The sequence below is a fragment of the Clinocottus analis genome, unplaced genomic scaffold, assembly GCF_023055335.1.
Source record: "Clinocottus analis isolate CAN_PGR_092001 unplaced genomic scaffold, fCliAna1.0.p SCAF_7, whole genome shotgun sequence".
Lineage (NCBI taxonomy): Eukaryota > Metazoa > Chordata > Actinopteri > Perciformes > Cottidae > Clinocottus > Clinocottus analis.
Genome location: NW_027176229.1, coordinates 1,132,924 through 1,151,355, shown reverse-complemented (window position 1 = coordinate 1,151,355; position 18,432 = coordinate 1,132,924). Strand labels below are relative to the sequence as shown.

Below are 18,432 nucleotides of genomic sequence, written 5' to 3'. Positions count from 1 at the left end.
TGAACCAAACCTGCTGATCGATACTGTGGCTCAGGTCAAACTCAGGGTGAATGATGGCTGGGCCTCTGATCCGCGGAGGGAAGGCGGGAGCCGGCAGACTGTGTTTTCCGTCGCCAGCGGACGCTCCGGGGCCTGCTGGGGCCGCTGAAACAGCGAGCAGGGGGCCACGCAGAGCCCCGTGCTATTTCCAGTGGACAAGAAGGATGCCGATGACGTGGGGGGTGCCGGGTCGCAGCACCGGCACGCTATTATTGTCCCTCCAGGCTCACTGGTGACATTTGAACCCCGCAGGGGACGAGAATAGCGCCTCCCCTGCCGCTTTAAAACGTCCGACTCTAAAGTTTGCCGCAGCTTTTCTCGTGCACGATGCACGGTTTAATGTGCACCGACGCCTCATGAGTGGAGAATTAACTGAGGAAAGTTAAATGGTTCTTTTTACTTTACGAGGTAACGGAGAGAGAGGCACTTAAATTTACAAGATGCCTTTTGACAGGGATAATGTTTTTTTGCAGCGCGGGTGTGCCAAGTGTGGAGGAGTCAAGCGTTAAACTCAAAGTTGGGATTTATTGTTGTAAAAAATTCATGTAGCTGTCCGTCGTCACCGAGAGCTCCACTATCTCGCCAAATACCTGTCCAGAGACAAGAAGATGTGTCTGTTTGCCTATAAACCACAAACCAGACGACGTTGTGTCGAGCGTCGATGGAGCAGCTGTAATGCTAACGTAGCCTCGCTCCAAATGATCCAAACTCCTTTCAGAAAACAAGCAAGTGGTTTGCTCGTCCTCGTTGCTGACAGCAGACCTGACAAAGCAGGAAGTTCTGCGAATCTGCAGCATTACGTCGTTATTGCAGCACTCTTGTTTCATGTATTTGAACTTAATCACAGTTAAATCGATGTATTTGGTGGTTTTGGGCCACGTGCAGCCATCCTTCATTGGTTCATTTACTGCTGTTTGGGATGTGACCCGATGTTCTCGTGACAGCCGACCTTCTGCAGCACTGTATTGCCTTTAATTCAGTGTGTAAAGGAAAGAAACACACAGTCCATCACGCAACTGTATCGCAAAACCCATGGTGGCCAAACTGTAGACCCTCTAGAGTCCATCAGCTACTTCTAAAATGTGTTTTTTTTAAGTTAAGAAAAAAAGATTAATTTCAACGCTATGAAAGCCTCTTTTATATTTTGAAAATACATTAAATGTTTTGTTTATTGCTGGTGTAAATTGGACCAAATCAAATTAATGATTTTTTTTTAAAGTGCAACTCACTCAATCATTTTGTAGCTTAAAAAAATGATCTTCCTCATCATTCATTCTTTTATCTGAGCACCTTAAAGTGCTAAAAGTGCTCAGATAAATGATGTGCATCAATAGCCCAACTCCCTCTGCTGAAGAAGATCTCGTGATATGATCGAAAGCTCCGGAAAAGGGCCTCGAGTGGTGAGATTGTTTTCTTCACCCACGTATTCTTTGGATTTGGGAGCGTTCTTATCTTGTGAGTTTTGCTCGTCACAACCGAGACAGTGTCGATAAGCATCTCCTTGCAGCAGATTCAACAAGGTTTTTTGGGGCGTGCGATGGGGGCTATTTGGATTTAAAGCAGTTACTGGTCTATTCCTTTAAATAAAGTATTTTACAGTTAGAAGCAACATGAAGAAGGAGGCAGACTTATTTCAAAATATGACTCAAGATGAAGGGCAACACAATGTCAATGGTTGAAAAGTTCAGATTAAAAACTGTGTTTTAACCGGCTGTGGGCTGTATTGTACTCAAATGAAACGCAACACCACTCGGTTATGTTCAGGCAACTAAAGTGCTATGTTTAGGCCAAACAAAGTAATTGGTTGTATTGATGCTACTAAAGTTCTACTTGGTTACGTTCAGGGAACAAAAGGACACACACATCAGTCTACTGAGTGACACATCCAGCACCACCAAGGGGAGGGGGGGGCACATGTATCACCTCAAAGCAGCAGCCCCCCTCCCCCACATCCAGTCAGGACTTTTGTCTGCCCGTCTCTAAAACAACAGACACCCCACTGAGCAGCAGCGTCTCGGGGGTTAGAAACCCTCAATAAAACCCCCCGACGGCCCAGCGGAGACGGAGCTGTCGGACGCCCAGAGGGTGTCACCGAGCAGCACAGCTGACTCAGTCTCCGGGGAAACGGACAGAACACGGGATGTAACGTAACGTCCTTTTCACCCTCATTACATAAGCGCTGGGCGGTTTAATTGCGGGCGGATTTATTTGATGTTCTTCTGTCTGCGTATCAAAAGAAAATCCCGTCGGCCCCCCACCTCGTTCACAGCAGCTCATTTAAGATTCTGGCTCGGAGACAAAGGGCCTTTCCCTCCCGCTTCACAACTGGTTATCAGATGGTAGCAGGTTCACCTGTGAGACAGACTCTCCTGCTGTTTCACACACTGATCTCCAGGGGAAAGAGATCGACTAGATGTTCACCTGCTACGTTTACACGGGCACTCATATTCCACTCATAGTCAGAATATGACTCAGGTCTTGTTTTAAATGGAGCATTTGTACGATTTAAAACGCCAATATTACTCGGGTTTTAAGAGCTTTCTTTGCATATGAATATGAGTCTCAATATGTTGTTTTTTATGTCTCTTTTTCTGTTTGCGACCAGCTCTGTGCAGTAAAGCTGAGTAGAGATGCACGTCCAGAAGAGAAGAAGGAGAAACACTCCTACTTTTAAACATCATGAAGGAGACGAACAAATCTCTCAACACCGAACTTTTCCAGAAGGTGTTAGAAGGAATGAGAGCGCGCTCGACGATGCGTTTGGACAAAAAGAGCCACGTGGTCCTGACAATGAGGTGGCGTTTGTTCTCTCACATCCGGGTGGCCGGGAGTCAAACACAGTGTCAGCACAATTCTGGATTATTGATGCCATTTGGACCAGTTGTTTGAAAGGAGTTGCGAGTCGCTCCTATTTTCAGTTGTGCTGTTGTTAAAGTCATCCTTAAACGTCTGTTTTTTAGCCCATCAGGGCACAACTACAAGGCTGCCAGGGCACTTAAAAACTTTTAAGGCCTCACATTATGTTCAATTCTGTTCCTTTCACAGGGAAAACCAAAGAGAGGGCAGCTTTTAGACCTCCGACGGGCAGTAAAGCGAGTCCAGGCATGTTCCCTCTCTAACTAAAGGGCAAAGATCATTCAAACAGAACGGAGAGCGCTCAGTTTCAGCTGGACGGCGTCAGATGTAAAGAGCGTAAAGCTCCAGAGATTAGAGGCTGAGAAAGGTGAAAATTAGAAGTGTTTCCTTCTGCCATTAAGACAAATCTAACAGTGCTGGTTTCAGGACCAAAAAGGTCTGGTTTGGAGAAAAAAGTCATGAAAATATACCGCAACTGCTGCAAACATATGAGGATCTTAAGGAATGTGATGCAATAGTGGAGATGGAACCAGCCAACCTAATGTAAAGGGGTTGCAATGCAATACATTCATTCAGCAGAAACATCATAAATAATAGTAAAACACTGAGAGGAAAGACTTTACTGCACTATAAATACTTTTACCTTAAAGCTGCTACAAGGAATTAGTATTTAGCGTTGATTCTGGCGCCCCCTGTGGACTAAAGTCGTACTGTCTCTGAGCGCTGAGGAGCGTTAAGACGAACTCTCTAGAACCAGACCTTCTCTCTGATGGTCTGTTTACTGATGGAGGTCTATAGAGGACCAGGACTACACTGAGACTATAGAGGACCAGGACTACATGAGGCTCAGAAACACTACCACTTTAGTCCACAGGGACCGCCAAAGTCAACACAAAATAAAGGTTCATTGTAGCAGTTTTAAGTATACAGAACTTTTATTTGTAGAGGAGTATTTTTACATTGTGGCATTAGTACTTTCCCTCCAGTAAAGGATGTGAATACACAGTAGAGTGAACTGTAACGTAGGGAATAGTGAACGAGTGATTTATGACAGCACTCGTCCTGCGAGATGAAAAGGAGTCTCTGTACCAAGTCCTTCTTGAATAAATAAAAGCTTTTGTTTGAGAAACCTCAGAAACTCTGAGTCGACGAGGAAGGTTGGGAAATGCAAACAGCCGGCCTCCGTGACCCGCTAAACTCAATACTCCCAATGCAGGCGAGAACGCAAACAAAAAGCGGCTGCAAAAAAAAAAGGCCAGGAAGAGATGGGAGTCTAGTCGACAACAATAACCACACGGCCGCAAATCCACCGCTCGTAAACAAGAGCCGGGAAGTGACGGACATCAAGCAACCGGCCGCTGTAATTTTCTTATCAGTCGGGCGGAGAGCTGAGTCAATAATAATCCTTTATGTCCCAGCATGCTGTGGGGTCCGAACGCAGCGGGCTTTGTTTTCCTGCTGCGCTGCAGGTAAAGGAGGGGAGATGAAGTCATCGACAGGCCGAGTCTGGCATCCAGCGAGTTTACCCCCCTCCCCCCGAGGCAAACATCTGTCTGTCAGCAGACTTCACCGTTTAGCTTTAATTCTACACTCAAGCTTTTCCTGTCGTGTATTTGGAGGTTTGTGCCAGTCATGCGAGAAAAAGTTAGGTTAAGGAGGAGAATTAGAGTCTGAAGGTTTCGTTCTCCATATCCAAGATCTGTGGCACAGCAAAGAAATCTGAGCTTTATTTTACTGTAAAATATGACGAGTTTAATCTACTTTACTAAAGTAAAAAGTGTATTGTATATCTACTGCTGTAGTTTACTTACATTTTGTGAAGTTGTTCCAACACAAAACATGTGCATGCTAACACACTATGAATTTCACCTCCATTAAGATTTTTGTCAACACAACGTGGAAATGTTGGTAATTACGATGCGTAAAATGTTGCAAAAATGACACATCAGCAGAAATCTGGACATTCACGTTTGTTTTTTGACAACATTTGCTGGAGCCTGATTAGCATTATTTGTATTATTATTAACAATAATTTGCTACTTCTTCTGGATTAGCATAGATTCACTTCGTAAATAAAAAGTGTTTAACTGCATTATTCACGGACATTTTTTTTTTGCCTCAACTCAAGACTTCACAATTCTCAATTCTTCAGCGTGAAAGGTCTTCATCACCACTGAAGACGTTGAACAACCCCAGAATGTGGAGCCACATAACGAAGAACAAAGACTTTAAAGCTCTGTCAAAACAATGTTGAGTGTCAGCTGTGCATGAAGCTCAATGTTGGAGCGATGCAACAACGAGGCCAGGAGTTATTGTTTCATCTCGTTTTGCAGAACTGGTTTGAAGCTCTCGTCTCCCAGATGATAAACACAACTGGTATAAACTTTGTGCATTCATGAAATACAACATCACAATTCTGTAATTAAAGAGAAAAAATATGTAGCTTCCTTCCTCTTTCTTTTTCTAGAGCTACTTCAATCCCCCTCTGTGTGTTCTCAGAGACAAAAGAATTATTTTCTTTCACCCCCGTCGTCCCTGAAGATGTTCTCATTCAGGACAGAAAGCAGCAGGGAAACCCGAGCTGAGAGAGGGAAAAGGAAAAAGAAGAAAGAAAAGCGAGCCCCGTGGACGTGAGGTTTGTGATCTGCAGCGTGTGTGAACACGGCCGAGCGCGCTGACGGGGACAAAGACTCGGTTTTAACGCTCCTCTGTCTAAACACTTGTAGCTCCGAGAGCCTGCAGGCACAGACGGGCTGGAAAAGTAGAGCAAAGAAAGACGAGCCAAGGGGGGATGGAGGGAGCGGGGGGGGGGGGGGGGGTACTGGTATTTACAGATAAGAGGCCAAACGACTGCAATGGCGAGCCGGGAATCAAACACGCTGAATGAAGTGAGAGACAAAAGGACCGGCGACCTCCCTGAACTTCTGCGATGAAACTGTCAAAGCTACAAGCGGGTGGCCTGCGAGGGTTGATGGGGTGGAGGAGGGTGGATGTGGGGGGGGGGGCAGAGATGATGAGCAGAGAGAAGGGGGAGGTGTTGTTGAGAAAGAGGAGCAGCTAGCTTGTTTGCTTCTTCATTAGCCCAGCAGCTGGGTGTGTGCCAAAGGTTGCTCCACTTCAAGCTAGTCTTCCTCCACCAGGAGAGAGGTGGTGGTGATGGTGGGTGGTGGTGGTGGTGGGCTTCGTTCCATGCTTTGAGGGAGCACGGCGGGCTCTCATTTAGTGCCGGGCCGGCAGCACCGCCGAGGCGCGGGACAGGCTCTCGACCCGACCATCGGACCGGGCCTCCGAGGACTCGTTACAAAGATAAATGGAAGAAGTTATTTCCAAAAGTGCTGATTAAAGCCTTTAATCAAATGATGGTGCACATCATGAACCCCATCATCGTTCAGTTAGTCTTGGCTATGCAACCCCACCCGCCCGACTGCAACATCAGCGCTGTTCTGGTCAAAAATAAAAATAAAAACAGCCTCCGCCATCATTTCGGTGTGATGAGCAAGTTGGCGCTCAGCAGAGGGGGAGACAGAGAGCTCTGGCAGGGAGGGAAACAAAATAATAATAATAATAATAATAATGCAGCGCCGTCCAGCAAACAAATGCAATTCAACACAATCCAGCAGCTCGCTGCGCCGGTCTGGAATATATGTGCCAGTGCACACGCTTCTGAAGGATTTCTCTCAAGCTTTGAAACTCCAGAAACTTTAGCGTCTCCACCCAACAGGCGGCAAATGAGGTGGAGAACATTCACGTCATTTGTATTCTATGATATTTAGTCAAGCTTAAGTTTTTGAAGTTTTTTCATTTTTTATTTTGTTTTCGGCGTTGAGATCATTATTACCATGACACACGGCCGACACGAGCTGACGTGACGGAACGATTGAAACCCGGCCAGTCAAAACAAGTTCCCGAATCGCTCCGACTTCTCCTTTTCTTCTTTGTAACATTTCAAAATGTTCCTCCAAACACTTTCAAGCTAACTCTATTAAAGAATTGTTTCGATTGTTTTTTAAAGGACTATGAAATGTCATAATAATCTGAAATGAAAGACCTAATGTATGCATGTTCCTTTGTACATTTCTAATCTTAAATTTAAATTATGATTCTATTATACACACGCATATTGTTGTATTTTGAAGAGACGTTTCAGAAGTCCACTTGTCAATTAAATGGCAACACGGTCTGATGTAATAATAATTTCTGCGTGTGAGCTCCTTCTTGTCGCAACACGTCTGCACCGGCTGCACATGGAGAAGTTGAGAGCTGAAGGATAGAAATTGACCCCACTTCAAACCTGAAACTACAGTAGTATCCACACCTTCATGTCGTTTCAGTGTTTAGACGAAGCCCCCAAAAAACAAGAGTAAAGATAAGTTTCTTCATCTGAGGGATTTTAACATTTTACAAGTTATAACCTGTAGCGTCCCGCAGAATAAGTCCCGGGGCATCTTGCAACTTTAATGCTCTCGTGCAACCTAAACCGTCCTCTGTGATGGACAACGTTGTTTTAACGCTGCATTTTTTTACTCCGCGTCTCCCTCGAGCAAAAACAAATGGGGAAACTGCTGCTGCGGCTTAAAAGCACGAAGGGATTCCAGATGCAAGAAGCAGTTTTGCTTTAAAAGCATCTTGAAGAGAGCAGCCAGTGGAGGCGCTTCACAGCCGTGGGCCATTTAATAATTCAGATGTGGGAGAGCCACGAATGGAAACGTCCTCATGTGATCTATCTCTGTTTCCGGGGCCACGCCGCTTCTTATTCTCCTGGAATTGGACCACCGGCGCTCCCTTCATTATGTCAGGATCTTCACACGTCTCAGCGGCTCTAGGAGAGAGGCCGACGGCGAGCAACATGAAGTGCCTCGCAGGGTTTATTTGGAATATGGAGAAATTATATCAGTGAAGTGTGTTTTTAAAACATACTTTACATACAGCCGCTGCCCCGCGGTTGAATGCTGAACTTTGGATGCTTGCAGTTGTTTTAAAAAGTTTCATCAAATCTCATTCTGGTGCCCAATCAACGAAATGCATCTCCCAAAACCTGCAAAATGTTCTCCAAATCAAAGTCTCTCGCCCAGCCACCAACTGGACCGTTTTGTGGTTCTGCCACGTCATTTAGTTCAGTTGGTGTCAGCGTTCAGTCACACAGCCATTGCTCCTGTCTATATTTTGTCCTTTGTATGTTCTTTTTTTGTACCCCTCCGTCTTTTCCCCCTTCAGTGCTTTGCTCAAGCTTCACTCGTTTTTCCCTCCCGCAGCCTTCAAGAGCTCCCGCGGTGCATGTCCTAATCCCTCACAGGGGGCACAGGAGGTCTCATTTAGCGTTTCCTCTGATCACACGGGTCGTTTTTGAGCCCCACGGGGAGAAATGGGCGACGTGAACGACAGTCTGCGGCGACCCGGTCGTCACAGAAGAATTATCGCTACAGCTTGAGCGCTAATCCACCGAGAGGGCCCTGAGAGAAAAAGCAGCTTCTGTTAATATACATATTCTGTCCAACAGTAGTTGGATCCTATTAGGGCCTTTAATGCCATACTTCTTGGCTGAAACCCCAGCGGGCACAATGTGGATGGAAAGGAATACTCCTGCTGAGGACAGAACCCCTGCGGGACGGAGGAAGTCGGAGATATAGGCTCTTTTGAAATAGCTCCTTGTGTTGGCCTTTCAAGGTGCCAGATTCAAGTTGTGAAGCGTGTCAGGTAGCAACGACACATATCGCTGACATATTTGTTTTGGATTGGTGACTGGAAATTTTTTTTTCAGAGAAACTGAGTCTGTGGCGCCTCTAAGGGTGGACGTACTGCACAAATGAATAATAAGAATAGTATTTCATCAGCTGCTTTGGTGGATTTTCTTTGTAACTTTGATTTCACTGTTAAAATTATTAAACTATTTTTAATACTAAAATACTTGACTGTGATTGGCCGATTGGTGTTTGTCAATTATTTAACCGCCTTTCCACATCAGAGCTTCGGGCCGTAGCAACGTTAACAGTTAACTTTCTCTGAGAGTTATGAAACTGAACTCTGTATGTGTTAAACTGACTCCAATCACACACCTGTGAGATTCAGACGTTCGTAGTTCTTACATTTCGAGTCAAGCAGGGTTGATTTGTTCGACAGTAGCCGACATGTTAGCACCTTAAACCCCAAGACCACCAGGACTCCTCATCTCCACTTCTCTGATCATCAGGATCCTGAGACTTGCTTTAGGAGGCTTTGTTTTCGACCTAAGGCCTTGAACCCAAAGGGCCTATCTCATCCCCTGAACTGCGAGGCCAGGGGTGATAAATCACAAAGGCAGGCGAGAGGTTGGTTCTTGTCTCCGGGCTGACTCCATCGTAGTGGTTTGGGATCTTGCGATTGGTGCACTTTTTTTCTACGCAAACCTACTTTTGCACTGTACAAATCAGTCGTACCCAATTGATTTGCAGCAGACGTTACAGCAAATGGAAATGGCGCATCTTTAAAGAAACTTATGAAGGACTTCCGTGACACGAAACGTTTTTCAAAGGTTCTGCAGCCGGACCCTCGGGTCCCTCCGGGGGGCCTGTTCTCGCCGTGCCCTACATTTTGATTCCGACAGAGACGGACGACTTGCAATGCCAAGAATTCAAGCCCCGAGGGGCGGGTGATATATTTGGACATGGAGCTGCATGTTTTTTGCCGAGCCCCCGCCGTCTCTTCACTGTATTCCAGTGGCGGGTCAGGTGGCGTGTCGGGTGCGCCGCACCGCCACGTCTGGCGTTATTTCTTCTGCACGAACGCTTTGGGTTCCTCATCCGAGAGGAGAAAATATTTACTCAGGTACTTCAGCACGCCTAAGAGGTATCGCTGCTTTTCCATCGCAATGTTTCATTTTACAGTTTAGGATTAGTTACTTTTAGTTTACTGAAGCATGAAATCTCATTTCTTCTCCATGAAAGCCTTATTCCAGTTTGATGACAGCAGGTCAAAACTAAATCTCATCTTGAGTCGCCTATCCGCCATCATTGGGCCCCTCAGTGGCAATGTCTGCTCTCTATCGCTTCTGCTCTCCAAGTAAAAAAATCTGAGAGCTTCTTCAGAGCTGCACTTTGTAGTTGTTTTGTGTCTCTTTGTAGTCATTTTGTGTCTGTGGATCATTTGCCCTTTTTTTTCTGAGTCTCTTTGTAGTCCGTTCACATATTTTTGCAGTCAACTTGAGTTTCAACCATGAAACTAAATGTGATCAATATACCACAGTCTCCTTGTAGTTGTCTTATTTTTGTTTCTCTTTGTAGTTGTTTTGTCCTTTTTCATAGTTGTGAGTCTCTTCATGTCTCTATGCAGATTTTTTTCATCTCTTTGTAGCCTTTTCATGTCTCTTTGTAGACTTTTTGTGCGCCTTTGCAGTGGTTTTTATGTTTACTTGAGGTCATTTTAGGTCCTAGTTGTTGCCTGTCACTGTTACATTTTTGGCTTGTGCCTGGTAGACCCCGATCAGTCATCCATCAATGCTAGCAACCATGTTTAGTACATGTCAGCTGACATGAGCTAACGGAATGCTGAGGATGACCTGAGGGTGACGTCATTTAGAGTTTACACCCAGAAGATAAGAGCTCAAGCTTCTGTGCGTCTCTGATCGGCTTCATCAGGACACAGGAGACGACAAACAGCTGATTGATGACTTAGTTACGGACATCGTCCCCTCTGGCCTCGTCGGTGAAAAACCAATAATCAATGCAGCCAAAGGAGCGAGACATTTGTCTGTGACGACAAGTGCATCTCACATTGCACCACATGTAAAGTGTCAATCTTTGCTTTCATCAAGATGTTTGTTTTTTTCATCTACAAAAACTGCCGAACATCTCTATGTAGTCTGTCATTAAATACGCAAAGCTGACAAATATTATGAACTTCCATCAGTGTGGATAAAAATCGCCCAAAAACATTTTTCCAGCCTTCTGTGGGTCCATATCTTCTTTTATGGTCATTCTCCTCATTTACTTTAAGCAACCAGGTCATGCAGGTAATCAGAGAATGTGTGTACATGTAGTGACCTGGTTACGGTAAATCTGCACATGCATGCAGCGGCTCAGCCATCAGCTTTCTCCCCTGACCGCATTTTAAAAACATAGCCCACGGATTTGAACTGTATTAGTGTCCTGCAGTTACCTTTCCTGTCTGAAATAAATATGTTGCATGTAAAAAAAAAAGAAAAGAAGGATAATTTGATAACAGTTTACCCACATCAGCGTTTCTTTAGGACAAATCTATCAAGTTTCTCGACTCCTGCGTGACGGAAACCAGGTTTCTTCTTCACATGACGTTTTAAAAAAAAGCTGAACGCTTCCTGGAACGCATGCGAGCTTGAATGAGAGAGGCAGTGGAGCATCTGGGCCGGGCAGAGGGGTCGAATACATGGTATAAAGAGTTGATAACATGCATATATATCTCCTGATCATTACTTTTTAAACTAGCTGCACACAACTGCACCGCTTTCCAATTTTAATAAACAATGATCTTGTTTTTTTTTTCATATTCTTGTCGTAAAGCATACTTTTTTGCAGTATACTTTGCGGTGGTTTTTTATTCCCATCCTAATATTTGTATTGTATGCACCAAACCATAAAGCAAATTTCTTATAGTGAATAACAACAATAATTAGCTTTGATAAAAAAAAATTAGATTCTGAACAAGGCAATTCATAAACTTTAAACCAGAACCGTTGATGAGCCGCTGTTGCTGCCGGGGCTGGTCCCGTTACCTTCGGTGGTTGTCGGGGAGCTAGCGCTAGCAGCAGCAGAGCTAACAGGAAACCAGGGGAGGACAGCAGGGAGTTTGGCTGCAGCTGCTCACAATTTAGTTTTTTCAATTCAGTTTATTTTGTGTCGACCAAAATCACAAATCCAAGATTTGCCTCAGAGGGCTTTACATCTGTACACATGACATCCTGTCCCAGGACCTCACATCGGATCAGATGAAACTCCTCTTAATAAAAATAGTACAAACCCTTTAACAGGGAAAAAAGGGAAGAAACCTTCAGGAGAGCAACAGAGGAGGATCCTCTCCAGGATGGACAGAAGCAACAGATGTCATGTGACCAGAATGAGCAACGTTACATGAATGTGACAGAAACTATTCATATAATAAGTAGTATACACATGGACCACAATCCAAATAGCCACAGTCCATGTCAGCGGAAAAGGTAGAGACAGGACACTGTTTTACAGTGAGATCACTAGTAAAGCGCATTTGTGTATATTTTACGTGGATTTTGAACCATATGTCTAAGTTTAAAATGGGAAAAATCCAAAAATTAGCCAAACGGGTCAAAGTAAAAAAAAAAAGAAAAAATAATTTAACCCCAATTTTATGGTACTGCCGAAACCTTGGGAAAGTATGTAAAATGAAGAAACCCTCATATGTGTTCCCATTGGGCACAAATCAAATCAATCCAAAACGCCATAAGCTGAAGGAGTAAAAAGAAGAAAGAGGACACGGAGAAGCTTCTGCTCTTTCATTTGTGAGTTTCTTTATTTTCCGTTCGCTGCTATCTACCCTGCAGTCCAGGTGTCGGGGGAGGAAGTTCTTCACTTTGAACTCCAGAAAGGCCTTTTTTCTGTGTTCCAACATGCCGGGACATCCCACCTGCCTCCCTGCCCTCTCCTTTTTCTTTTCCCATAATCCCCCTCCTCCTTTCCCTTCTGTACCACTACTCCTCCTCTTCCCTCGCTGACTCTTAGCGTCCTCGCTCCAACAATTACCCTCCTTCAAAGCCAAGAGATAAGTGTGTGTGTGGGTTGGGGGGCAGGATGTGTTCTCATGCATTTACAGGATCGGAGGTAGTTGTCGGTATGTGTTTTTTCTTCTTCTTTTTTTTCTCAGCAGTACTGTAATTATGCTGCCAACACAGCAGGAGTTCATCACTATTCTGCACGAGAACCAAACTGTCCACCTGCAGAGAAACAAGTTTAAGGCTTTTTAAGAAAGATTACCAGTTATTTGGAGCCACAGTAGGTGTTTTTGTAAAGTCCACGGCAGCAGATTGAACCTGAGCTTTTGGTTGCACCAATAACAAGCAGACGGAGATGTGCGACGGCTGAATCAACTTTAACTGCTCAGTGTTTCCCTGGAAACAGAGACCCTCCACTTGAATCTGTATGACGTGTTTTTTTTAGGATTAGAAGCTTGGTAGGGCAACGTGACCCAACTTAATCTTTTCTTAATGCAGCTGTTATTAGAGAAGCGTTGAACTTATTAGCAACCGATGACATGCTGATATCAATGAATCACAATCCTGTAGCAGTGAGGCAGGGAAGTATCAAAAACTAAGTGCTCTTTTACTTTGATTCTGCATATGAAACATATTCAAAGTGTTTTTGTTGACTGTGATCTCAGTTTCAATCACCTCTTTTACAGCTCAAACATAAAAAAAAAGAAATGCGTTTGAGCCAAAACACGACAAACATTGAAACATTAAAGCTCATCACCAGCCGGGATGTGAGGATCCAGAGAGCATACAACAAAAAGCTCATCTCAATCAGAACCCCGGGAACAAAGATCATCGCGCAAACTTCTTTCTTCACTTTAGAACGAGCCTAACCTTCAGCGGCTCTTCCTCCAGCAGCCGGGGGCCCGCCAGCCCAGCTGCAGCCGGCTCCCTCTCATCGCCATTATCATCCACAAAGTCGGTACGAGGCGTGCATCAGAGATGAGACACGTCTTCTTCACCTACGTCTACGTAGCAGTCCCTCCTGATAATACACACTCCTTTCAACACCTATCTGTGCACACACAGACACACACAGGGCTCCATCCGTCAGTCAGATCTAACCTGGCGACGTCCCCGGTGTGAATAAAACATGAGTGAATACCCATTAAGCTTCGCAGACGGACCAGAGATCTTAATTCTGTGAGCGGACGGGGAAAGAAATCTTAACCAGCGATACCGGAGACGGTGAAATAAGACAAGAGGGGCAGTGCACCTACCGCATACAGCGATCCCTCGAAGACACAAGTTCCTAGGATGAATGGGAGGGTGGGGGGTGGAGGGGGGGGCAGAGAGAGAGAGAGAGAGAGTTAGAGTCCAGTCATGATCACAGGGATTATGTAAATCTGCTCCTGTAAGCCTTTGGTGTCATGTGTGTCGCTGTCAAACTCACAGAGACAAACGGTGACTAAACAGATTGAGAATCCCGGCGGGGGAATAATCCAAGAACAAACAATCAAAATCTCCTCGAGTTTAGGCGGTGCCACGCTTTTCGACAAACGGTCATGTTGTCGCAGGAACGCAGAGGCGTACACGTGTGACATGCAGATGAGTTGTTTTAATGTTGGATTTATGTTTGACTCGTTCACTTTGAAACCAAGAAGTCCCGCTTTGGTTCAGCTACGAGTCCCGTTTCACACGTGCAGATTAGTCGCTGAAACTTTCAGGAACACTTCAGGGATAATGGCGGGACGTCAGCTTGGTTAGGTTTTGTAAATTTAAAAAAACATCGTGGCTCGGCCTAAAATGACGACAAAATTGAAACAAAACCCATAAAAAAAGGATGCAACGGCAGAAACGAGTCATTGGCAACACAGGACATTAACATCTGTCTCCTGAGTGAAGGTCTGTGTTTTCTGACTCGCCCACCACCGTGACATCCTTACTCAAACTTGGGGTATGTTGAATAGCTAACGTAGTTCACAGTTTCCTTGTAAAGGTTTCCTTGTTTGTCTGATAGAGGACGCTTTCACGTGGAGCGAGCCGACCAATCACAAGACTCTGCTCTTTGCGTTTTTGAATCTGTGACTCGTTTGCGGTTTATTAACGTCGATGTCTTCCTCGGAGTATTTGTGCGGGAAGAAGAGCGACGTGCTGGAATTACAATTTCCGGGTCCGTCACATGACGCCATGAGGCCGGAAATACTTTTCCCCAATGACTTAAATTGTTTGTTTTTAACGCAACTTTCCAGTTGGAACGCTTGAGTAGCTCTTATTTAAAAGATGGCTTCCTAAAAGTTTTTAATGCACTAATAGCAAAATTTATTTAATTTTTTAAACAATTAACTGCTCGGATTTGTATACATTTTTTACTTTTTAAAGTACGAAGACTTTATAATCCAGTTTGCAGATAAAACTGTTTTTTTTTCTTTAAAAGATGGATGATACTCTGCAAAAGTATGCAAGAAGAGATTCCTGCCATAACTTTATACTTCCAGGATGCGTAAAACAAGTATTCTTTTAGGCTTGAGACCGAACGCTTTTCATACTTCAGATTTTGCTGAAAAACGTGACAACAGAGATCACTTCCTGTTTTTAGTGTAGTTAAAGAGTGACTCTTAATTAACAATCACAAGTGTGGAGAAAACTGAAAGCGGTGCCTCTGTCCCTTCCATTTTTAGTTTACTTCTCTTACACACATTTTCCTTCATATTTCGTCACACAGTTTGAAGGGTTTGAAAGAAGTTCCACAAACATTCTGGAAATGTCAAACTTTTAAATGGAGGTTTGACTCACGGTGGAAGATCGTGAGACCGTGAAAAAGGGTGCTTGATATTTGTTTAGTTTTTCATTTTTCTTTGCTTTCACTGAACGGGGTCTTAAGATATCAAACAGTTTTCATGGGGTTGTTCTGTTTGTGATCGAGCCTCATCAGCCGTGTGATAATCAAGGCTCAGCCTTGAAGGATGAAAGGCATCAAAGAAACAAATATGAGGAAAATAAGTGCACATGTTATTTATGCTTTACCACATTTTGTATTGAGAGGAAATTGGAGAATGAAGCTTCCGTAAATAAAAACATGGATCTGACTTCCAGCTGAGAGCATCTTTGCTGATGTTCTACGCACACGGCCAGCGTACGTGAACGGTCATGTGATGTTATGGATGTACTAACATCTAGGATGAGGGGATCGTATATGTGTATATTTGTAATTTGGTATTTTTCAATTTAAAAAAAGCTTTATTTTGGCCCAGATGTTTCATATTTAGACCTGTCAATCACCACACCTCTGCTCCCTGGGTGCAGCGTCACTTCCAGGCCTGGTTCAAAGAGGGATTCATGCTGGAAGACAAACGCTCAGCCACTTCAGCTTCATTACGAACAAAAATAACCTCCCGCGAGTGGGCCTGGAACCTAGTTGGTCTGTGAAGGAGCGTGAACAGAGGAGCTTCAGAACAGAAAGTCCTCCCTTCATCTCTGCATCCCTCCGATCCATCGGCAGCGCTGAATGTCGATAACATTTCAACTCGCTCTGCACGCCGACGCCAACGTGCCCCATGCTCGGGAAGGAGGGAGGAGGAAGGAGGGAGGAGGAAGGAGGAAGGAGGGAGGGAGCTTCATAAAACTTTGAGTCTTATTGAAGCAAGTGTTGCCAAGCAGATTGGATGCGTGCCGAGCTGCGTGAGAGAAGATGCTAATGATGTTATCCTGAAAACAAACAAGACGTGAGCGGGGAATCGTTGCCCTGCAACTGGTCTGAAGGTGCAGGCCGACCCCCGTCCTCCCTGCAAGGAGCCCGGCGCTGGTGTTAACAAGCCGGGGGTTCAAGTGCAGCAGCGGTTCAGTAACAGCTGCTTTAGTTTCAGCTCCTGACAGCAGCTCGTGCATTACAGCTCCACTGAGGGGAATACTGGAGATGTGCGTGACACAGACCTTTTAGATCTCGATGCAGCGCGTCTGTTCAGAAATATGATCCATTCTGCAGGTTATGAGCTCGCTCAACAGAGGTTAGTTTGTTCTATGATGAAGCGAGGTCCAAAGATGAAAACCTACATAACGTTGTATTAATGTGTAAGATACATACAAGTGTTGCATTTAAATGGCTGTATTACATGTAAGCCGTATCTGACCGAAAGGGTTGAATATAAATCACGGAAAAGCTCTTTAAAAAACTTTTCAATGTAATGCATCTGAGTTTCACCTGCAGAATCAGAATCATGTCCACTTGTATAATGTTAGAAATGTTTGTGTTGAGGACTGAAGAAGTCTCTTAAAACCCTCAGAGCACCTCAGCATCTTCCCACCTGGTGAAGCTGCTCTGTCATCAGCAGCAGTGAACACCAAAAATGCTGCGCTCCAGAAATTCAACTTTTAAATTCACTACTTTTCTCTCCTGGGAAATTCTGCTACTCCTGAAGCAGGGATTGAAATCCCCCCGGGGGTCCTTGAGGAGACTTCCAGGGTGTCCCCGAGCAACTTAAGGAATACATTCACTGCTGCTCCACTCAATGGAAGCTGTTGGACGAGATAAAAGAGTCCGCTGAGCAGCCTGGACACATTTACGCTCCGGTGCTGGAGAAAGTGGCCAATGTGGACCTGACTGATAGAGAATATGGGCTCGAACATGGGGTGTGTGTGTGCGTGTGTGTGTGTGTTTATGAGGGGGGTGGCTGATAACCCCTGACCTACATAACAACTGGTCTGGTCAAAGGAAAGAGAGAATACCAACCTTGTATACCAGTGAGGATCCCGAGCAGAGCGCCGAGCAACATCCACCATGCATGCACCATGGCCGCGGCAGCCCCCAAAAGAGGCTTTAAATCCAACAAACCCCACACACAAAAAAATGTAAAAAACGCGCGATGTGTCCCGTGTTTATCTCTCGAGCTCGGAATCAAAGCAGCTCTCACGGTGCATTATTCATGTGTCCCGACGTAGAAGAGAAATCATGCCGCGGAGCAGAGATCCAGCAAAGAGGGGGAGGGAGGGGGAGAGAGCCGGCGACACGGAGCGCACACCGGGTCCGACTCCTGAGCGCTGCGCTCCGGGCTGGAATGCGGCGCAGACCCCCGAAACCTGGAGAAGTAGTACCCAGTCCCACCTCCTCTCTCTCTCTCTCTCTCTCTCTCTCTCTCTCTCTCTCTCTCTCTCGCTCTCTCTCTCTCTCTCTCTCTCTTTTTCTCCGCCCGCTCGCTGCTCTCTGCCACTAAAAGAATCTCCAGATGCAAGGTGCTCCGTGCGCGCTCTCTCTCTCTCTCTCTCTCTCTCTGTTAAAAGCCGAGGCGCATGACGACGAGAGGCGGACGGACTTTCTGCGCTCCTGCAGTGAACGTTGCGGTGTCTGGAGTCACTTTTTGCCCCCCAACTCACCCACCACACACTCGATCCTCCTTCCCCTCTTCCTCCTCCTCCTCCTCTTCTTCTTTTTCTCTTACTTGTCTTTCCCTCCTCTCTCCAGGAGGACGTCCCACGTCTCCCCTTCCACCTCCGCCTCCCTCTCCCGCAGATATCAAGGGGCTCCCTCCCCCTTCACAGAAATATAAAGTCAGTGTCTTTATTATATTCCTGTATATATATATATATATATATATATATATATATATATATATATATATATATATATATATATATATATATATATATCGCATGTTTCTTCGACCAACAGTCCAAAACTAGTAACAATGAGTTAATTAATACACAGCAGAGAAAAGCATTTTCACACATCTATATTGCGAATAGTCTGGTTTTTCCAAAAGTCCAAAGTCCACCAATAATATATATATATATATATATATATATATATATATATATATATATATATATATATATATATATATATATATATATAGCAGAGAAAATACTCACAAAGA

At 44.8% G+C, this 18,432-nt stretch overlaps 1 protein-coding gene across 1 annotated transcript in view; it reads right to left on the bottom strand.

Moving 5' to 3' along the window:
- The window catches only part of fras1 (Fraser extracellular matrix complex subunit 1), a 215,993-nt gene extending 198,106 nt beyond the window's left edge, over positions 1-17,887 (bottom strand). The window contains exons 1-2 of the mRNA XM_068605059.1: positions 17,292-17,887; positions 13,843-13,874 (exon numbers count right to left, since the gene is read on the bottom strand). Of these exons, the coding sequence (XP_068461160.1) occupies positions 13,843-13,874; positions 17,292-17,352 (93 nt within the window). The 5' untranslated portion in view covers positions 17,353-17,887. The remainder of the gene's footprint in view (positions 1-13,842; positions 13,875-17,291) is intronic.
- Between the last annotated feature and the right edge of the window lie 545 nt (positions 17,888-18,432).